Below are 24,011 nucleotides of genomic sequence, written 5' to 3' on the forward strand. Positions count from 1 at the left end.
CTGTCATGTGGCCAGAGAGTGCCTCTTCATAAACCTCTGACACCTTGAATGTGCCACTCACTCAATATTTGCGATCTTTCTGCAGTTTCCTGGCTTGAAGCTGGATATAGAAACAGGGGACAATGTAGCCATCCTTTCTCCGGCTTTATACCCAGTCAACCAGTGCCTTCTCCAGATCTGGATACAGAGCCTGCTTTCCCCATACAAGCACGTTTGGTTGTGGGCAACTTGGCTAAATTTCTGCTTCCTCCAAAGTCTGACGTTACTCTCAGCAACACCGAATTCTCTGGAGGCGACACTGTTGTTATTGCTTTCTGCGTACTCAATCAGTTTCAGCCTAAATGATGCATCATAAGCACTGCATTTTCTCTTTGTTCCAGAGTACATCATGGATGGAAATTAGAAAAGCAGCAAAATATGCATATCCAGAATAACTGTTATTTTCTAGTTTAACGTTCATTTATATAAACGATAATGTAATTAACTCTCTTGATTATGTACTTCAAAGGTTAATGGATTTGTTATGAGTTTCTACTTATGTAGTTAATCGTAGATAACTACATTATGTAGATAACTGGTGTCTTTTTTAAAAATCTTGGTTTCATGTGACCATGTACCACCAATGTAAACAAAACCACGTGGTAAATTAGTCAATGTAAGCAGCTGCTGATAATCTTACTGATCATTGAACCTGGCAGAAAAAATTGTTAAAATAATAACCTTGTGTAGAATGTGATCCCCTACTTTGAGCTCAAATTTTGATACAAAATAGTTTGCATTATATAAGCATATTTATGGTAACTGTATTAAGATGAATACATTCCCAAGAATTCAGTATCTCTTTCAAATCATACCTATATTATTGCCACAAAAGTTTTTAAGAATTAAATAAACATGTAAGGAAATTTTTTTGGAAAGGTAAAATGTCAAGAGTTTCTATAGAAAGATTAATGTGGAAATACAAGGGTGGCCTACAGCTTCCTAGCTTTAATTATTATCAAGCCGCTCAAATGAGATTCCTTATTTTTCTTTTTGAAGAAGTAGAAAAACCAGCATAGTAAAATAGAATTCAATAAAATAGGAGAGATTAGCAGAAGAATTTGTATACAAATTGGACTCAAAATTAATTATTGGTGTTAAAGAGACATCATTGTTGAAACACTTGAAATAAAAAAAATGACAAAATCAGAACAAAAGGAAGTATATTGCCCAAGATGTCTGATTCAAAACTATCTTGTCCCTTTTTCAAAGTACAACCAATTTTTAAATATTTGGTTTAGTAAAGGTTTTTTTTAAACTTTATTTATTCATTCAAAATACAGATAAGTAACATATATAACAATAAACTAAACATGAACAATATATTTTATATATATATATAAAAGAAAAAAGAAAAAAAAAGAGGAAAAAAGAGAACCCCCCTCCCCCTTTCAGCCAACGTAAAGGTATTAAAAATATTGAAGATTGTTATGAGCAAGGCCATTTGAACAACTGAGGAATATATATATAGAATATCTAGTAATACTCCTTTTTGTTATTTTCAACTGAGAGGATATTTCAGGAAAAAGTTAGGTCCAGAGATTCAGTTACCTATTTGTAGTAAGGTGGAAACTCTTATTAGGAGAGAATATACTAAGAAATTTACTTCTGCAATATTTCTTTTATTGAAAAAAAGAACTATTAATGAAGAAGTGCATAATCTAAGCAGAAATTAGTTAGATTTGAATATTACAATTGATGAGCAAAGATGGTCGGACCTCTGTCAAGATTATATGACAAGTACTATTACTGTAAGATATAGATTAGTTAGATTTATTTTTATATTTGATGCCACAAAAAATGAAGAGAATGAAATCAGAGTCATCAGATCAATGTTTTAGGTATGAAGAGATAGGTACTTTCTTGTATTCAACTTGATCATGCCCCAAAGTAAGATCTTTTTGGGTGGATTTATGGAACTTTTTAGAACAAATTACAGGCACTGTATTTTCACTGAACCCAGATTTATTCCTATTGGGGAATATAGAAGGAACTAGACCCAAGGTGAAACTATCAATGTATCAAATGAAATTTGTTAAAAGAGCATTAGCAAGGAAATGTATTGCAGTGACTTGGAAATCAGATTCAAGTTTAGGTATGGGAATATGGAATGCAGAAATTCAAAGCTGTATCCCTTTAGAGAAAATTATATATAATTTGAGAAATAAATATGCTATATTCTTGCGAGTTTGGAGTCCGAATATGCAAATTTTAGGTATAAATACATAGAAGTATTTCTAGCCTTTTAAGACCTGTGTCAACCATCTTCTTTAAATTAATCATATAAACTTTGTTGGAAAGTGATATACTGAGCAATCCATGATGCGATCTTTCTTAATTTATGTTATTATATATTCTTTTTATATTTTTTGGGGTGAGTGCTTGGGGGAGGGAGGGAGGGAGGGAGGGAGGGGCTATAACCATCATGTAATGAATGAAATTTTCTTAAATTTAAACATTTATTGTTTTGCATAATGGTTTATAAATAAATGTATGGAAATTTTTTAAACATTCAGAAAAAAGGATTCAAATATTAAATTCCAAAAGACATGGGGCTCATTTATGGACTATTATCATAATCTTAAGATTTAGAATTGTTCTGGAATTTTGGCACTGTGGTGTCCCTCTCCAAGAGGGTATTACTTGATTCAACATGTCAATTTTCAACCTTGTTTACAGGAAGGGGTTTGGAAATTTTTAAAAACTTTTTTTCCTTTTTTGTTGTTATGCTTTATTTTATTATTAATATGTGCTCTGGATTCCTCAATTATGATATTTGTAAATTTTATTTCTAATTCTGAGGCACATTGTATAACTGTACCGTTCAATTATTTATACTTTAAATATCAATAAAAATATTTTAAAAGGAAAATTAAAAGCATTCACGTTTGTCTAAAGAACAGAAAGGTAAAGCTATTGGCAAAATTGTACAGCAGTGTAAGTTTGAGACGTCTTACAGATGAGTATGGTATTGGAATGACCACAATCTATGACCTAAAGATACAGAAGGATAAAATGTTTGAGTTCTATTCTGAAAGTGGAAACAGAAGTTGATGAAAGATAGAAAAACACTGCATTAAGCTAAAAGTGAAGATCTCGATCGTGTATTGATGGAGAGGATCCGACAGTGTCGCAGTGAACACGTGCCACTTAATGGTTTGCTGATCATGAAACAAGCAAAGCTCTATCATGATCTTAAAATTAAAGAGAACTGTGAATATTCAACAGACTGGTTGAGCAAATTTAAGAAAAGACATGGCATGAAATTGTTAAAGATTAGTGGTAATAAAACATCTGTTGATCACGAAGCAGCGAATTTGACAAGATCATCGCTGATGAAAATCTTATGACATAACAAGTCTATAATGCTTATAAAACATCACTGTTTTAGCGTTATTACCCCAGAACACTGCAGAAAAATTGCCTATAGACATGGTGAAAATGTGTCTTCGACATGATGATAGACTACAGCAGCGTGCAATCAGAACAGAACAAGAAATCATGTCAATTTATCAAATTAAAGAGAGATGTCCAAGACAAAACCATTGTTAATTAGGTCAATGTGACAGTGGAGGAAACATTTGAAAAGGCCATCGAGGAGAATTTCTAGTGTCTAGTGCTGCATTTATCTCATTTTCTGAGCATAGATCAGTTGCTTTATTTGGTACGTATTAAACATGCTCAAGACCTGACGTTGGTTTTTTCTGTTGTTTAACCGCTGATATAAGTATTCTGCAGATGGTACTGAGCTGCTTAAAGCCATTGATCCGATAACCAAAAAAAACCCAGTAACAGAAAAACGTCTGATCCCAAGCATTTTGGATATGGGGGGAAAAGTACTGCATCGCATTACAGAATCCGAAGAACCTCACTGCGCCATGTCTGCCACCTATTTGCATCATCAACATCTGTGACTATTGCACATGATGCCTCCTCTTGCAAGTCATTAATATGTTTTAACCAACTTTTTGACCTTCAGCATCTTACTAACTAACAAATGTTAACATGCCTATAGTTTCTGCTACATCTCTCACCCTTGAGGAAGGGATTACATTTGTACAATTCCAATCTGCTGATTTTCCCTAAAAAACTCCCTACAAGCGAGTTCTTATCCCTCCCACCCTGTCCACTTTATAGTGCTCCTGTCCACTTTCCTCGATGTTTGGCTTCAGGTTCCAGCACCCAAGGTCTCCAGTGCATCACTCTCCATCCCAATGTTTCCTCTGACTTCCTCCATCCCTCTCTCCTTTTTGTCAAAATTCCATGTATACTCAAGGAAAAGCAGCTCACCTTTTGACTTGGCACACTGTTGCCTTCCAAATGTAAAACAGCTTTCAACAATTTTAGATAATCAGCAATTCCAGCTCTGCGTCTCATTTAACAATATTCTTTCTCCTTTAACAGTAATACAAAATCACAGATGAAATCTGAAATGAACCCTCTCCCGATACACCTGGCCTTCATTCACCCAGGTCCATCAACACTATCAATCTCCCACCACTTTATCAGGCACATTCTTCTGGTTTTAAACTCTTCCCTCTCTTGTGATTAAAATTTATTTTGAGTTTTCAATTTTTAAAAAGGTCATAAATCCCTCATTTTTTAATCTCCAGATATTTGACCTCCCATTTCTATCACATAAACCATGATTGGGCTTTTTAGTTCTAAAGATCTTGAAAATTTCCTTCTAAGGAAGTTGCTTGAACTATTGAGTTTCCAGTATCTGCAGGCTTTCTTTAAATTTTAACTTGCTATTCTTCCATTAATGATTGTAGATCGTTACCTGTTCCACCACTACTATGCATCGACAATCAATCACCACCAGATTCTTGGTGCTACTAACTAGGCAATGAATGCAATCACGTCACATTCCAGATGTTTTAAACACACATTACACAGGCTTTACTGGACCAAAATCTATAAGCGCAAAGAAATTGCAAATTCAGGTAAGTCTTTACATTTATATATTGATATTAATAACTGAAAATATTTCAAAGATAACCCTAGAATGATCTAGGGAAAGTATATCAAATCCTCATCATGCCCAGGTACAAAGGATATGCGTGCAGGCAGCATAATTTATGTCAAACCATAAGCAAAACTTGTTGCTTGTTTATAATTTGTCACACAAGAAAATTTAATAAAATTAAATAGCAGACAACTTAAACAGCTTCTTCATCTACATCAACATACATTTAACACTGGACTTCCTTTGCAATCCTGCACAATCTAGCAATGCAAAGGAAGTGTTTATATTTTAACAATATCAGTTGTAAAACTGTTCCCAAATTAATTAAATTATATTATAGTGGCCAGTCACCACAATGACCTCTGACCTTCTCCTCTCTTACTAATACCTTGCATAGAATTGTCATTAGTCAGGGATGAAGTAGCTGCTGGCAGCAAGGCATTCTGCGTTTGGACTTCGACAACCTCCTCCTCTTCCTCCTCCTCCTCCTCCTCCTCTTCCTTCTCCTCAGAAGATGCTACGGCTACTGCAGTCTCTTCAAGTGTTGGTGATTCAGGCTCAGCAATGGGACTGATGTGGGATTCTTGCTTAGCTTCTGAAACTTCCAAATCCTGTTCGATTGGAAGCTCCAGTCCATTAGTCAACTTCGATTCTTCAGGTTGTGCAATGGGCGAATCCATTACAGGTTCAAGTGGAGGCTCGGACACCTGACAAGGCTCGGACACCTGACAAGGCTCGGACACCTGACAAGGCTCGGACACCTGACAAGGCTCGGACACCTGACAAGGCTCGGACACCTGACAAGGCTCGGACACCTGACAAGGCTCGGACACCTGACAAGGCTCGGACACCTGACAAGGCTCGGACACCTGACAAGGCTCGGACACCTGACAAGGCTCGGACACCTGACAAGGCTCGGACACCTGACAAGGCTCGGACACCTGACAAGGCTCGGACACCTGACAAGGCTCGGACACCTGACAAGGCTCGGACACCTGACAAGGCTCGGACACCTGACAAGGCTCGGACACCTGACAAGGCTCGGACACCTGACAAGGCTCGGACACCTGACAAGGCTCGGACACCTGACAAGGCTCGGACACCTGACAAGGCTCGGACACCTGACAAGGCTCGGACACCTGACAAGGCTCGGACACCTGACAAGGCTCGGACACCTGACAAGGCTCGGACACCTGACAAGGCTCGGACACCTGACAAGGCTCGGACACCTGACAAGGCTCGGACACCTGACAAGGCTCGGACACCTGACAAGGCTTGGACACCTGACAAGGCTCGGACACCTGACAAGGCTCGGACACCTGACAAGGCTCAACTTCCTCTACTGGAGTAAAACCGTTACTTTCCACTGTCAAGTCTTTTGAGCTAGATTCATCTGGAGTCACCTCTTCTTTCTGTAGCTCTTGTACCTCCTCCATTTCATTCCTTTGCACTTTTGTAGCTTTATGTGGCAAAGAAATAGGTTCTGCCAAAGGGCTTATTTCATCATTAGCGCCAACAGGTGGCATAGAATCTGTCACTGTCACATCACAAGAGATTGCAATATTTGTAGCGTCCTCTGGCTCTGTGACCGGAGTTTCCTGTAATTCTTCAGAGTCTGATGGTTTAGTATGATTTTCAGGTTCACTTTCCACAATTTCAGGCGAAATACATTTCTCCAGTTGGGTTGACTCTTCTACTGGTTTAGATATCCCTGCAGGAGATTTTGGCTTATCTATGAAAATTAAAAAAAAAATACTTTAATACAGAATACATTCAATTGAAAACTGATGAGCTTTGGAGGAGACAGCAAGCTATGGCAGGATAATTGACCAAATAATCCCCAAACTACAGGTCAAGGTGGTACTGAATCAGAGTACAAAAACAGGACATTAAAAGTATATAAGCAATTTGTGTTTTCAGCAATAGTTTTGTTTTAAACTTCAGCAACAAATATATGTCACTGAAGAGCATCTAATATGAATAATGCTGTAATCAATAATAAGTTCCAGCAAATGAATCTTTACCAAACTTCACACTTCATAAAGTCAAGCAACATCTTCCCAAAACTTTTTCACTTTCTCACATGCCCAAATTGCATGTACTGTTGTTCCCGTTTCCTTCTTACAGCGAAAACATCTGTCTGATAATGTTGGATCCCATTTATTTAACTTTTGGGGCATGATATATAGCCTGTGCAACCAATTATACTGTATCATGCGTAACTTCGTATTTATTATATTTCTCATAGTTCAGGTATTAAATAAAATCACAAAAAGCAACATACCAAAAAATCCAGAGATCTTTCTTCTAAGTAATATAAGAAGTAAAGAATTAGGCCTCAAACTGGATGAAGCGCAAAAAAGATTTATTATGATAGCCTTAGCTGTGGCAAAAAAATGTATAATGTCAACTTGGAAATCAGAAGAGAGCCTGAGAGTACAGAGAAATGAATAAATGTATTCCATTGGAAAAAAATAACATACAATTTAAAAAAATAAAGTCACAGTATTCGAACAAATTTGGGAACCGTACATAGAACACAACTGCTGACCTCCACCCCCTAAAATGATAAAATGAGAAGATGAAATGAATAGATCCAGTGTGTAAAAGTAGATGACACAATTTTCTTGTTTATTTTCATTGTGTGATGACATTGTTTAATGGGTTTATTGTATTGTATATGTTGAACGTTTAATAGGTTTGGAGGGGGTGGGAAGGAGGGAGGGAAGGGAGGGGGGAAAAGCGGAGAAAATGACACTGTATATTCAAGAGGGAAATGTTTGTGTGTATTTTGATTAATATGGTTCATAGTGTGAAAAATTTTTAAAAATAAAGTCAACACTGTTATCCTGTCAGTGCAAATGAATAACCTATGACTATTTAAAAAAAACATGGGAAGTGGTGTCAGTTTTGTAAGGCTTAACCTAACTGCAGATGCTCGTGTTCAATGAATGGTAAGTGGAAACTGACATTAAGCATCAAAATGGCAAAATATAAGCAATCAACATACAAGCAATGCAAAGTTAAAGGTAGAAGATTATAAATGACTTGGATATAGTTTCTTGAAAGGTTTAGTGTAGTAGCATTTTGCCCAAATTAAATATCAAGTCAGCAGTGTCAAGTGTTGGGGATCAAATGCAGTTTAGTTGCGGCATTTGAACTGAAAATGCACCAATTTTGTGGTGTAAAAACAAATTGTTACCTTATTCTAACACTGAACTGAGTAGGTTGAGATGCTCAACTTACCTGGCCGTATGACAACTGGAAGAGGATGTGGAGTTTCCCCATTTGCATGCACAACACTCCCTCCTTCTAAACTTCCTGCAGACTGTTGAATGAGAAAGTTCAGAAGAGTGATATAATTCAGAAGAATGTCAATATCCAAAGTAAACATTTGGCCAAACAATCTGGACGCCCATTTAAAAGTACATGAAAGAGTGACATTTGTGGATATTTAGGATTTTGATTGCAAAACACAGACCCCAATTAAAAAAACCAGCATTTCTGGAACCAAAATGGCTAAATAGCCAGAATTTTGGTAGAAACATTACATTGAGTGAACTGCCACAGATTGTGGAGTTGCTGCCTCTCAGTTGCAAAGTCTTGGGTTTAATCCTGATGTTGTGATAGTCTGGAGTTTGCATTCTCTAGGACTACTTGGGTGCCCTCTGAATGCTCGTTTCCTTCTGCATCTCTAAAACATGATCCCTTCGCCAAGGTAAATAGTGGGCTTCCTGTTGACTCCCCCAGAGTCCTTTTGACAGCAGTTATTATGGTGATCCCCAAAAAAAGATAGGGATCCATTGAAATAGTCGTCTTATAGGCTCATATCTCTTTTGAATACGGACTATAATATTATTGCCAAAGCCTTGGCAAATAGATTGGCAACTTATTTGCCTGAACTAATAAACACTGATCAAACTTGCTTTGTGCAGGGGAGGAAAACAGCAGACAATGTATTGCTCAGTATTATACATCTAGCACAAACAAGAGATGACTGCATGTCACCGTGGCTCTAGTTACAGAGAAAGCCTTTGATTGACTGGAGTGGGACTTTTATTCAAAGTGCTGGAAAAATTTGGACTTGGACAAACATTTATTAATTGGGTAAGAGCTCTATATTCTGAGCCTAAAGCTAAAATAATAACTAATGGTCAAATTTCATCAGCATTTCCCAATGTCCAGATCGAGTAGACAAGGTTGTCCATTGTCTCCAGCTCTTTTCCTCCTGGCTATTGAACTGTTAGCGGAATCCATCCATTTAGATCCAGACATAAAGGGTTTCAGGATCAATCAGGAAGAACACAAAATCAATTTATATGCTGATGCTGTTCTGATATATCTAACAGAACCAGTTTATTCATTACAAAAATTGCAACCTAAATCTGAGGATTTTGGGATTATATCGTATTATAAAGTCAATCGAGATAAGAATGAAGTTATGAACAAATTAAGAGAAATTCTCAATTTTAGTGGCAGCTCAATGGGATTAAATATTTAAGTATTAAGGTAGATAACAAACAACCTGCCGAATTTATAAATTGAATCATCTTCCCTTGCTTCTGAAAATTGAGAATGATCTTAATAAATGGGTGACCCTCCCAATAACTTTGGTTGGAAGGGTCAACTTTATTAAAATGAATGTGCTAACTGGAGTACAATAGCTTTATTTCCCCAAAGTTTGCCCATTCCTATACCTCAGATTCTTTCAAAACCTTAATAAATGCATCAGGAAGTTTCTGTGGAAAGGTAAGCCTTCCAGAGATAAATTAAATTGGAATTATGAATTAGGAGGATTAACACTCCTGGATTTCAAAAAAAAATTTTTTGGCAACCCAATTGAAGTTTGTCATCTCCCTCTTTGACGGAGGAGACAAGTTTTCATGGGTAAAATTGGAGTTGCACAAGGTTGGCCCTCAAGAGCCCCCCATAAAAGCACATCATTACAATATGGAATAAAGTTTATGGTCAAATTGGGGACAGGGTGGGGGGGGGGGGTGGTCCTTTCACCTAAAACACTTCGGACTCAAAATATTAACAATTGATAATAAAATCCAGCGGAAACGCCCGCCTCGACACAGCAGCTTCCATTGCCCCAAGACCACGATGTCAACCTGGAGATATTTCTCCAGATCAGCCCGATGTGTCTTCCCCATCTCGAACACTCATGCCACGGGGTAAGACCCTTCTCCCCAGCCCCTCCAATGCCTCACACGCTTGCCAATCCAGGCTGCCCCGGCCACCCCAACGCACTACGCCATGCCAATCGCCCCGGCACCCTTTCTAGCCCTCAGACACCCAGCACACCCTCTGACCAGGAGCCAAACCTGCGACGGTCAGAGACTCTGACAGCCACAGGACCGTCTAAACCTGTAAATACACATATACCACCTTTGCAACTTTTAAAGAAGGGAGTGAATGTGGTGATACATAACTAGCCTACTGCAGGGGGTGATCTTTGTACCTGCAGGAAGATCACTGGAGGACAGACCACACCTGGCCGGGTGTCAATCAGCCGACCTGAAGAGACCCAACTCCACGTGGCCAGCTGTCAATCAACTGCTCGGGATATAATCCTGAGCCGGCCCCTTCCGAGCCAGTCACTCAGGCATCACCAGTACAGCTACCACTGTAGCAGAGACTTTTAACTGAATAAAGCTTGTTGTACAGTCTTTCTAGAGTTTTGTGTCTGCTTTCTGCTGCAGTAGTGCATCACAGACACTAACTGAGCAAAATTATAAAATATTTTTGAACAGCAGAATCAAGTAGCAAAGGACTAGACAATCAAGAATATGGTCAGAAAATTTCAACATTTACTCCATTTGTATCAAAACCAAGATGTAACAATTGACATACGGTAAACAGCCCTTTCGGCTAATGAGTCCATGGTGCCCAATTACAACCAATTAACCTACAACCCCAGTACATTTGAATGGTGGGAGAAAACTGGAGCATCTGGGTGTAACCCACGCAAGATACAGGGAAAGCATACAAACTCCTTACAGACAGCTCCGGATTTGAACCCAGGTCATTGGCGCTATGTTGTGCTAACCTGCCACCCCCTTTCTTTTCTTGCAAAATGAAGTTCTAAAGTGCAATGTGACAAGAAAATATAATTACACTTAATACGTAGTACTGTAGTATTTCATATTAAAACCAATCTGGAGGATCCCAAGGTCATGAAAAGCATGTACATTCATGGCAATGCAAAGTTACCAATAAAATTCACAGACTTGAGGAATACCAACTCTAGTCACCTCATTACAGGAAGGATATGGAAGCTATGGAAAGGGTGCAGAGGAGATTTACCAGGATGTTGCATAGATTGAAAAATATCTCTTATGAGGCAAGGTTAGCAGAGCTAGGGCTTTTCTCTTTAGAGGTAAAAAACATTGAGGTGGCTTAGAGGTCAACAAGATTACAAGAAGCAAAGGTAAGTAGACTGCCAGCACCTTTTACCCAGGGTGGGAGTAGCAAACACCAGAGGACGTCAGTACAAAGAGAAAGGAGGAAAGCTTAGAGACATCAGGGGTAATTTTTTTTAAAATAAAAAAACAGAGTTGTGGGTGCCTGGAATGCATTGCCGGGGTGGTGGTGGAGGCTGGAACAGTAGGGGCTTTTAAGAGACTCTTAGACATGGATGAAAGAAAATTTAGGGGGCAGGGGGAAGTATATGTAGGTTGGCACATCATTGTGGGCCGAAGGTCCTTTACTGGACTAATGTTCTAAGACTGCAATATCATAAATACGAGTCCAGAATGTCATTCAACTGAGACAGAACAAGAATGGAGTCAAGCACGGTCAATATGTAGACCCAGTGATTCCTTTAGCTTGCCTTTATCAACACGGTTGCTTCAGAAAGGCTATTTAAAAGTACAGAGTCTAGAAAAGGCATTACACAAAATCAAACTTTCAAAGGAAAAGAAAGCAAAGAATGAACTATGTAACAGTTACGTTCTAGCAAATAGCAAAGAACTGTGTATCTACTGGAAATGGGAAATAATGCAATTTTCTGCCATAGTTACTTTTTGCATTATATGGATCAGTAAATAATTTCCTGGAGTTTGCTTAGTTTGCCTGCAACTGCACTGAAGTTTCTGAATACACACTTGAATGGATCAACCCTGATTTTGACATTGAACCAAGATTGTAATTTCCTGGCTGCAATTTCTGAACAGCTGTAACTTCTTGGAACTTCCTAATGATTAAATGGAATCAAGAAAAAAAATAAGGTAATTTTGATCTTATGAGAGGTTTGTTTTCTTTTAGTTATTTAAGTATGGATATTTGTTTTAGGTTATTCTCAATTAAAAATGTAATCTCACCTCTCTCCAAATTGTAAGAACAATCAGCCTGCAAATGGGGCACTGAGCAAACAGTGAAAAGCTGGAGGCACCGAGCAGCTCTGGCAGCAATGAGTAGAAATGCTCAGCCTCATTGATATTGAATTGAGAAGGGGCAGTATCAGGCATATCAATGAGAGCAAAAAAGATAGTGAAGGCCCAAGAGGCACTGGGCATTTGACAGAACACAGGAGAGATGAAGAAATAGAGAGATCACAAGGGATGTTTTGAAAGGCAAGAACAAAATGGGTAAAGAAAATATGGAAAGTGGGGTTACCTAAAATTAGAAATACCGACGTTCATGCCATTAGGTTTGAGGACCTAAAGGAAAAATAAGATGTCGTTAAAGTTCATGGATATGACCGAGCACATGTGGGAATGATCAGGGGAATTAAAATGGCTAGCAGTCAGGAGTTCAAGTTTGCACCTATAAAGTGCATGTGCTCAGTGAAAAAGTCTCCTAATCTGCATTAGATCTCACCAATGTACAGAGATCTTGTTTTGCCTTTGTAAGCTTTCCATATTTGGCCTTGCCAACATGACTGTAGGTCAATCATATTATCAGGGCTGAGGAGGTTGGCAAGTCCTAATCAAGCAAACCTGCCTAATTAATATTTTATTGGCCAGAGACATGAAAAGTTTAAAAGAGAGTTGCAAAGATTGTTTAACCAGTAGGCAATTGTCTAACCAGACAACTTCATGATTCTGTGAGCCACACAGCCGATAACAGGAGTAGGTAGAGCAGAGTGGCCTTTTGGGAGTGGCTGTGCTTGAGGACAAGTACTGAGGCAACTACATCTTACACTTAATTTCACTTCTAACTTTCTAACTTCACTGATGCTTCCAGAAAACATTTTTAATAGCACTGGCTGTATTAATTCAGTCTATCAGAGCAGTTTAAAAACTTCGATTAACATCAGAAATATCTATAATCAGAGACATATGAAAAATACTGTAAAATCCTAATCAACAGATCTACAAATAGATGCTGTAAATGGAAAATGTGGGAAAATCAAATGAAATTATAGAAAGCAAAGCCTTAAGAAAGATCAACCACAGCGGACAAAAACCATAATCGGTTATAAAAAGTAAATATTTTTCAAAAACATTTTTAAAGTTTCTTTCATTTATCAAATTAAAATGGTAAAGCCGCATCATGAAAGTAAAAAAGCCCTAACCAGTTACTACGGAGCAAGCACACAGCATACATTACTTGCCTGTGGTGGCGTTGGTGTAGAACCTGATCTTCCACCAGACATAATTTCTTCAGTGATGTCTTTCCCACCCTGGTTTGGATCCCGTATCCGAATCTAGTAAGTAAAATATCCAGAAAATAGTTACATCAGGAAACTGTCTGCATACAAAACTTGTCACTGAGAAAACCGTATTAATTTGAGTTTATTTTGCTTTACTTCTCTCTCCCCCCCACCACCCCCCCACCTAGATTGTGTAAGACCAACCCATGATAGGAAAGACCATGAGATTAAATAGGAGCAGAAAAAAACAAATTAACCACTCCCACAGCACAAATTGAAATGAGATTGAAAGGGTTCCAAGTGTACAGTAAATGTTCAAACCTGAAAACCACTAGTACATAAAGACAAGGCCAATTTAAAAACAATTGTGTTCAGTAGACGTGGGTTACAAATGTTATGTATCTATCTATCTATATAAATAATATATATTTCTGTGTGTGTGTGTGTGTGTGTGTGTGTGTGTGTGTGTGTGTGTGTGTGTGTGTGTGTGTGTGGTGTGTGTGTGTGAGCTTTATTAAGGCCCACTCCCCTCTTCAAACTTTGCCCCGCCACGGGCCACCCCCGGTGCCCCTCGCAGAGTCTGCGCTGCTGACATCAGGCCTCAAGGTGCCTTTTTTTGTACTAAGGCAGTAGCCCCTTTTCCACTGGCACCTTGTCCCAGGAATTAACAGGGACAATTGGTCCGCTGATGTCAAATGACATCAAATCACACCAGGGATTGACCGTCTCTAACCCTACTTGTATCCCTAGCAGCAGCTGACAGCAGCGTGTCGATTATTTTTCTTTTCCAGTGGAAAAAGCAGAGCAGAAAGTCGCCCGTTTCCAGTAGAAGGGAGACTCTCCTATCCCCGGGGTGAATTGCATTTAGTGGCAAAGCAGTCCGTGTCCTAGATAAAGGTGGCCCAGTGGAAACAGTATAAACTGCTTCCTATCCCAGGACATTGCACGGCCAATTAAATAGGATGCAAGTGGAAAAAGGGCTAATACTGAAGGACACATTTCCTTTCAAAATATACATGCACAAACTGAAATGCAAATTAGTTTCATTACTATGAGTGCACTTAATTTGAAGTGAACAAATAGTTTTTCAAAGTTTAAAGATCTTTCGCATCGAGAAGAATTTAAAAAGGAGCACTCACGGGCTTGGTGGGTTAGCAGGATCAATTGAATTGCCATTCATTAGCAGTAACAAAGTAAAGTAAAGCAGGAAGAAGCAGAGTGGCCAGAAGATGTAGTCCACAATGGTACTAATGACATAGATAGAAAAAGGGTGAGGTCCTGAAGAAGGAATTTATGGAGTTGGAAAGGCAACTAAAAAGCAGGACCTCAAGGCTAGCAATAAATTATAGCAGACCACTGCTATAATTCAGCATGGCTGAAGAGTTAGTGCTGGGGATTCAGATTCATGGATCATCGAGATCTCTTCCGTGGAAGGTATAACCTATACAAAGAGCTTGGGTTGTACTGGAGTAGGAGGACTAATATCCTGACAGGCAGGATAGCTGGGGCCGTGGGGGAAGATTTAAACAAGTTGGGCAAGGGGATGGGAACCAGAATGAGAGAGCAGTGAACAGGGCAAGGATATAAAAGTCGATGAACTGTGTAGTGAAATTATGAAGAAGGATGGGTAAAATTACGTGAAAGATCAACGATTTAACTTGTGGTGCCGTGGACACAAATTTGAAGTGGATGATGAATACAGCACTGAAGGTCTTGTATTTAAATAGGTGGAATACAAGAAATAAGGTTGATTATCTTTTAACACAGCTGGAAGTTGGCAGGTATGACATTGTGGCCAAAATATCTGTGGATACACAGTACATCAGGACAGGAAGGTAGGCAGAGGGGATGGGGGTGGTTCTGGTTAAAAATGAACTTAAATCTTTTAAGATGGCAGCCATTGGATCAGAAGAAATAGAATCCTGTGGTTAAAATTATGAGACTGCAAGGACAACGAGAACCTGATTGAAGTTGCAAACAGGCCTTCGACAGATGCGTTGTGCAAACTACAGAGAAAGGTAGAGAAGCCATACAAAAAGGGCAATATTACAAGTCATGGGGGATTTCAATATGCAGGGTTGCTGCTGGATCCAAAGAGAAGGATAACTTCTTAGAAAAGTTGTGTTGTCGAGGTAAATGGCAATTCTGGATTGGGAATTGTGTAATGAACCAGAGTTGATAATAGAGCTGAAGTTAAGGATACTCTTAGGATGCAGTGATGAACTCACCTTGCAGTTTGGGAGGGAGAAACTAAAATCAAATGTGTTACTACACTAGTGGAATAAAGGGGACTACTGAGATATGAGAGAGGAACAGCACAAAGTTGATTGGAAAGGCACCCTAGAGAGGAAGACAGCAGAGCAGCAATGTCTGGAGTTTCTGAAAGGAAGGTATGGGACATATATATTCCAAAAAATAAATATTCAAATGGAAAAATGACAACTGTGGCTGACACGTCAAAGCCAAAGTAAAAGGAATAGAGAGGGCATGCTTATTGTAGGAAGAAAAAGAGGCAAAGTGGATAGTAGTTCTGGAAAATGACTGGAGAAATTGTAATAGGAGAATGAGAAGCCAGAGGAAAATTTTGCAGTTTTCACCATGCAAGTCCTTAACAGTACACCCGAGTTCCAAGGGTGTCAGGGACGAGAGGAAAAGAGGTGAAGTGATGATCATCAAGAGAAGGAACTTGGAATGTTGAATGGTCCAACTGTAGTTAAGTCTCCCGGACCAGAGTTCGGGTGTGTGTGTGTGTGTGTGTGTGTGTGTGTATGTGTGTGTGTGTGTGTGTGTGTGTGTGTGTGTGTGTGTGTATACATATATTATATTTATATATATATATATATTTATTATGTGTGTGTGCGCGCGCGCGTATATGTATGTGTGTGCGCATGTATATATGTGTGTGTGCGCTCGTGTATGTGTATACATATATGTGCGTGTATATTCATATAATATGTGTGTGTCTGTGTGTATACATATATATTATATTTATATATGTGTGTGCGCGCGTGTATATGTGTATACATATATGTGCATGTATATTCATATAGTGTGTGTGTGTGTGTGTGTGTGTGTGTGTGTGTGTGTGTGTGTGTGTGTGTGTGTGTGTGTGTGTGTGTGTGTGTGTGTGTGTGTGTGTGTGTGTGTGTGTGTGTGTGTAGTGGAGGCATTACTAATGATTGTCCAAGAATAATTAGATTCTGGCATTGTTCTGGAAGATTGGAAAATTGCGAAGCTTAATCTACTATTTAAAAAGGGAGGGAAGCAGCAGAAAGGAAACCATGGACCTAGTCGCCTAACATTGGTAGTTGGGAAGTTGTACGAGTCAATTGTCAAGGGTGAGGTTATGGTGCACGTGGAAGTGCACGACAAGATAGACTAAAGTCAGCATGGTTTCCTCAAAGGAAAAAATTTTGCCTGTCCAACCAACTGCCATATTTTGAGGAAACCATGAGCAGGCTAGACAAAAGGAGATGCAGTGGATGTTGTACATTTGGATTTTCACAAGGCTTCTGTCAAGGTGCCGCCCATGAGGCTCCTTAACAAGATGAGAGCTCATGGAATTACAGGAAAGATACTTTCATGGGTAGAGCATCGGCTGATCAGTAGGAAATGGTGATAATAAAGGGGTCACTTTTGATTCGCTACCTGCTACCAGTGGTGTTCCGCAGGGGTTGGTGCTGGAGACACTTCTTTTACGTTGTACATAAATGATTTGGATTGAGGAATAAAGGGCTTTGTGGCAGATGATACGAATGGGCAGATAGTGATAAGGAAAGTGATTTAGATTAGGAGAAAAGGCAAAGAAGTGGAAAATGAAATGCAATGTTGGAAAGTGCATGGTCGTGGACTTTGGTAGAAGGAATAATAAAGAGTAGAGTATTATTTGGACGAGTAAAGTTTGCAAAGGGACTTAGATGACCTCGTGCAGGATACCCTAAAGATTAGAGTAGTGGTTAGCACAACACTATTACAGTGCCAGCAATGGGGACAGGGTAAGGGGGGGGGGAGGGGGGAAGAGAGCAGAATCCTGTGCTGTCTATGAGGAGTTTGTATTTTCTCCCTGTGTCTGCACAGATTTCCTCTGTGTGCTCCGGTTTCCTCCTGTTCAAAAATATACCTAGGGTTTTAGGTCAATTGGGTGTAATTGGGTAGCACGAGTATAGGCCAAAAGGAACTGTTACCGTGCTCTATGACTAAATTTAAATTTAGCGTCCAGATTGAGTCAGTGGTGAAGAAGGAGAATGCAATGTTGGTACTTGCATCTAGAGGAAAAGGATACAAGAGCAGGGAAATGATGTTGAGACTTTATATGGCAATGGCCAGGCCTCACTTGGAGATGGGGGTACAGATTTGAGCTCCTTATTTAAGAAAGGCTGTGCAGGCATTGGAGAGGATTCAGAGAAGATTTACAAGAATGATTCCTGGAATTAAGGGATCAGTATATGAGAAATGTTTGAAGGCTCTTGGACTGTACTCCTTGGAGTTCAGAAGAATGAGGGGGTCCTCAGAAGCATTTTGAATGCTTGCAGGGCTGGACAGAGGAGGAGAATCTAGAACAAGAGGGCATGACTAGGATTGAAAGGCACCTATTTAAAACAAAGATGCAAAATAATGCATTTCATCAGAGACTGGTGAACCTCTGGAATTTGTTGTCGGGCAGCTGTGGTGGCCAGTTTGTTGGGTGTATTTAAGGCAGAGATCTATAACTATCTGAATAGTCCAGATATCAAAGGTATAGAGAGAAGTCAAAAGAGTAGGAGAATGGACAGCTCATATAATAGAATGGCAGAGCAGGCTCAATGGGTCAAATGGCCCCAATGCCCCTATATCTTATGGTCTTCTCTGCAGTAAAAACAAGTGCACTCCACGTCATGAACACAGGACATACAGTATGGATAAACCTTTTTACGGTGCAAATGAGCTCCATTGATATTAAATTCAAACAAATGACATTTGTGCAAATGTTTGTTCCTACAAACACATAATTAGTTTTCTTTGTCCACTTTTAGTCATTCATTACACTACAAGGCATGGTTACCTTATTGAATAATTATTTTCCAACTTGCAGACAAAACCAATATATGGAATTCTGTAAAAAGTGAACCAATTTGGTCCCTGGAGGAGCCTGTGCTGTTACTGTATTCTATTTTTAGATAATAAATGGGATTAACGCAAAGTTTTTCATCCATTCCAGCATCAAATGTGTAAGAATATAACAGCAACTAATACCTACGAAATATTTACCATGTTTGCCTATAATTTAGTTTTGTGAGAATAATTCAACATAGTAGAATACTGCAAAAATGTATAACCAACCCAACAATAGGGACGTTTTGCAAAGACCTACCTGTTTACGTTCTCTTTTTGGAGGCATTTGTGGCTGTGTTGGATTTATCATAACAGTGGCAGGTGCCACTTGTGCAGAGTATGGTTGCACTCCCTGTGTTGTTGGATAATAGGTTCCTGAAGAGACAAAGTTTCAACAACTTTAAAGACAAATACTCCATCCTTTGCAAGGTCAACTTCTGACATTTCCTTTCAGAAAAAAAATTACTTTAGATTAATAAAGTCTGTAGGAAACTAAATGAACGTTAGAAACTTGTGGAGTAAAAACATTCTGGGTCCTCTCACCTATTGTAGAAAGACTAAAATGAAAAAAGTCCCCAAGTCAAAACTCACAAGTATATACATTTGAGAACACAGGTGCTGTACAACCCAACCTTCGAAGGGAAAGAAAAAGCTCAACTTCCTTCTTCTTTATGCTGGCAGAGTCCATTTGAACTTCAATACTAAAGCCTTATTGGATGGAAGGTAATCACAGCAGTAGATGTACTTTCAAGAATCATGTTGTTATTTTTCAACAACAGGATTCAAGTTGAATCTTAAGATAGTTGAACAAGTTCCCCCTTAGGAAAAAAAATAAAATTAATTTATTTTGTGTTTTGGACATGTTCTCTATCACTGTACTTTGCTACACCATCAGCTCTTAGTCAATGCTGGCTACCTCACAAAAATGCACACCAACATGGAAACAAAGAATTCTGGTTTTTCCTTTTTTTCCCCCTAATTGTTTCATCACACTGTGGCATCTTTAATTTCTTGCAAGGTTACTACATCATGAATGCAGGATAATCTCCAGCAGATGGGCCATTACAGATAGGATGTGATTGCACTGGACAGCATCTGGAGAAGCAACAGAATATTGCCTGGAATAGAATGGCATGGCTTTAGTTTTAAGGGAGAGACTAGACTAGCAAAGCTTTTCCTTGGCATGGAGGACCTGATAGAAGGTACACAAAAATCAGAAGTATAGGCTTGAGTTTCAGTAAGACAGATAGAAGGGACCTTTCCTTTAGAGAATGGGAGAGAAAAGGGATCAAAAGAATAGAAAATTGTTTTTTGGGAAATAATTTATTATCTTTTGAACAAATGAAGTACAAATATGGTATAACTCACGGTACAATGTTTGCACACCACCAACTGAAAACCTACTTAAAGGACAAATTGGGAAGCAGACTGAGATTACCAGAAGGAAGCAGCTTTGAATATGTGATTACAGACACAATGATAATTAAAAGATTTATAACAAACATGTACATCAAGCTGCAAGAGAAAGATGAAATAAGCTGTAGACCCAAACAAAAGTGGGAACAAGATCTAAACAAAGATAAAAAATGAAAAATGGGAAAAGCTATGCTCCGGAACTATGAGCAATACAATAAACACGAGGTTACGCATGATACAATATAATTGGTTACACAGGCCCCAAAATTTAAATAAATGGGTCCCAACAGTATCAGATAGATGTTTTCGCTGTAAGAAGGAAACGGGAACAACAGTACATGCAATTTGGACATGTGAGAAAGTGGAAAAGTTTTGGGAAGATCTAAATCAGGTATTAAATAAAATCACAAAAAGCAACATACCAAAAAATCCAGAGATCTTTCTTCTAAGTAATACAAGAAGTAAAGAATTAGGCCTCAAATTGGATGAAACACAAAAAAGATTTATTATGGTAGCCTTAGCTGCAGCAAAAAAATGTATAATGGCAACCTGGAAATCAGAAGAGAGCCTGAGAGTACAGCAATGGTACATAGAAATGAATAAATGTATTCCATTGGAAAAAATAACATACAATTTAAAAAATAAAGTCACAGTATTCAAACAAATTTGGGAACCGTACATGGAACACAACAGAGAGGGGCTACTGCTGACCTCCACCCCCTAAAATGATAAAATGAGAAGAAGACGAAATGAACTGACCCAGTGTGTAAAAGTAGATGACACAATTTTCTTGTTTATTTTCATTGTGTGATGACATTGTTTAATGGGTTTATTGTATTGTATATGTTGAACGTTTAAATGGGTTTGGAGGGGGGTGAGAAGGAGGGAGGGAAGGGAGGGGGGAAGGGGAGAAAATGACACTGTGTACATTCAAGAGGGAAATGTTTGTGAAAAATAAAAATAAAAATTTAAAAAGACAGAAGGGAGGAGAAAAAACTTTTTACCCATTCTAGAACAGATTGCTCAAGATAATAGTATAGACAGGCATTCTTCAAGGGGTACACATGAAATGCTGTAAATGGGAAGAGTATGGTCAGCATGGTTTAAAAAGCCCGTTTATGCTGTACAACCATGACACTTTATGTCAAAATTAATCAACATTAAAAACCTTTACTGGACAGACACCATCCACAGATCATCCACAAAGCGCAGCATATCAAAACATTCTTGGTAAATTTAGCATCCCAATTCACAGCACATATGGCAGTAGAAACTCAAGATTTCCAGACCAATAATGCATAACCTTTACTTTTAACATACAAAACAGATATTGGGAGTCTATCAGCATCCATTTATCAACATGCACCTGCTCAACTGCCACATTCATTTTTCCAAGGATATTCACAGGAATACCAAAACATCACACTGCACAAGGAAAGGGTCAAGATGAACCAAGTGAAGACTGAGAACTCCAGACTTTAGTCATTGTGGTTAATGACATTAATGGTGCACTTTATAAAACAGTGTTCATACTATTCAAAAGGACACCTCAAGTCTCTGCACAAACACAAGATTTCAAAACAGAGAAAAGCGAAAACTATATACATGACCCCTGATTTGTGTATACACCAATATTCAATTGTGTTCCTTACAAGAGTTCAATCCAAAGATACTCTCCGGGAAAAAGTCTAAAAAGGGAGGAAATGTGAGATTCAAAGTCCTTCAAACTAGTGATGCTTAAGCCACAGAACAATTGAAGAAATATCAGTGAATTGAATTGTTTAAGCATTTCTAAGAATGTTAAATCTGAAAAAAAATCTCAGTTTCAACATTGTAGGCTGAGCATTTTTATAACCATATAACCATTTACGGAGCGGAAACAGGCCATGTTGGCCTTTCGAGTCCGCACCGGTTCACTGATTTTGTGCGCCCTCTTCAGGCATTGGTCCTGGTAGATCTTCATTCAATAACGATGGGCAAATTCAATGCAGGTGGAATCAGATAATAGCAAAACTGTTAATTAGCTGCAGTTACACTGCTACTGAAAGAACACACACTGAAAGAACACACAACCAGGTGGGTTGAGCTCAGTGAGCAGAAAAACTGGTTTATTGCTGGCTGCCAGGCTGGACTTATACTCCCAGCCTGGACCTGGCTGAAAACCGCGCGGGGGGGGGGGGGGGGGGGGACCGACGTCACTCGGGCATCACAAGGTCCCCCAGCGTGGGTTTCTGAGGCCGGTGCTGAGAAGGGGAAACCCCCGACGGCGCCATTTTGGCCGGCTGCCTCGCCAGGTGGATTACAAGTGGGGCCGGTTTGTTTGCCTAGTGGCATGCCGCCATAAAGCCCCCACCCCCCCCCCCCCCCCCGAACCGGTGCCAATGTCCTTTTTAGCTAGGCGGCCTCACTTTTTGGGCTGGGCCACAATCACTAGTTTGGTGGGGTCGAGGTGAGCTGGTTTCAGCCTGTCCACAGTAAACAGCTCCCTCCTGCCGCTGATGTCCAGCGTGAATGTAGACCCTGAACACTGGACATCCCTGTACGGCCCCTCATAAGGTCTCTGCAGAGGTGCCGCATGCGGGCCGCGCTGAATAAAAACATACTCTGCGGAGTGCAGCTCGCTGGGGACGTAAGATGGCCGTGTAACATGTCTGGGCAGCAGTAGGAGTGCAAAGGAGTCCAAGTGGGTCCGGAGGTGGGGAAGTAGCTCATGCAGCGACCGCTGGGGGTTGTGAGATATGCTGATGAACTCACCGGGAGGTGCCAGCGGTGTGCCGTAGACCAGCTCAGCTGATGACGCCTGCAGCTCCTCCTTGGGCGTGGAGCAAATGCCCAGGAGCACCCAAGGCAGTTCGTCCACCCAATCAGGACCAGTGAGTCGGGCCATAAATGCCGACTTAAGGTGGCGGTGCAGACGCTCGACCAGCCCATTGGCCTGTGGGTGATAGGCTGTGGTGCGGTGTAGTTCTATCCCCAACCTGTTGGCAAGCTGTGTCCAGAGCACAGAGGTGAACTGGGCACCCTGATCACTGGTGAAGTGATTCAGAACACTGACCCCGGGTGACCCAACCGTGCAATGGCGCTCGGGAGCAGGAGTCCGTGGAGGCATCCGGCATCACCTCGAGCCAACGAGTGGTGGGGTCTACCACCATGAACAGGCAACTGTAGCCCCGGGAAACTGGTAAAGTTCACGTGAATGTGGCTAAATCGTTCCCGGACGTGCTCGAACTCGTGCACGGGCGCCCTGGTGTGTCTGTGCACCTTGGCCATCTGGCAATGGGTGCATGTTCTGGCCCAGCCCGCGATCTGCTTCCGTAGCCCATGCCAGACGAACCACTCTTCCACCATATGGACCTGATGGATGGGTGCGAAAGGTTGTGGATGTGATGGAAGAGTTGCCTGTGCCACTGTTGGGGAACCACTGGCCGCGGGGTGCCCATGGAGACATCACACAGGACAGTGCCTTCGCCACTAGGAGTCGGGGGGTCTCGGAAACGCAGGCCCGTGACGGCAGTCCTGAAGGCTTGCGTCTCCTTGTCGGACTTCTGGTCTCGGGCAAGCTGGTCGAAGTCGAGGCCGGGCGTCAGCACGCAGATGGCCAGTCTTGAGAGTGCATTTGCGACCATGTTGTCCTTCCTTGCCTTGTGCCGAATGTCAGTGGTAAACTCCGACACGAAGGAGAGGTGACGCTGCTGGCGGGCCAACCAGGGACCCTTTGCCATTGCGAGCGCCTGAGTGAGGGGTTTATGGTCAGTGAAAATGGTAAAAGTCCTCCCCTCCAAGAAATAGCGGAAATGCCAGACGCCAGGTACATGCCCAGTAACTCACGGTCGAAGGCGCTATACGTGCTTTGGTGGGCAGAGAAACCGGCAGAAGAATGCCAGCGGCTTCCATTGT

The 24,011-nt window shown here is 40.3% G+C and overlaps 1 protein-coding gene across 1 annotated transcript in view; it reads right to left on the minus strand.

Moving 5' to 3' along the window:
* The window catches only part of eif4g1a (eukaryotic translation initiation factor 4 gamma, 1a), a 73,938-nt gene that overhangs the window by 37,782 nt on the left and 12,145 nt on the right, over nt 1–24,011 (minus strand). Inside the window, exons 6-10 of the mRNA XM_069897096.1 lie at nt 18,958–19,073; nt 13,569–13,661; nt 8,255–8,336; nt 6,328–6,740; nt 5,397–5,733 (exon numbers count right to left, since the gene is read on the minus strand). Coding sequence (XP_069753197.1) covers nt 5,397–5,733; nt 6,328–6,740; nt 8,255–8,336; nt 13,569–13,661; nt 18,958–19,073 — 1,041 coding nt within the window. The remainder of the gene's footprint in view (nt 1–5,396; nt 5,734–6,327; nt 6,741–8,254; nt 8,337–13,568; nt 13,662–18,957; nt 19,074–24,011) is intronic.

This window comes from Narcine bancroftii, chromosome 9, assembly GCF_036971445.1.
Source record: "Narcine bancroftii isolate sNarBan1 chromosome 9, sNarBan1.hap1, whole genome shotgun sequence".
Taxonomy (NCBI): domain Eukaryota; kingdom Metazoa; phylum Chordata; class Chondrichthyes; order Torpediniformes; family Narcinidae; genus Narcine; species Narcine bancroftii.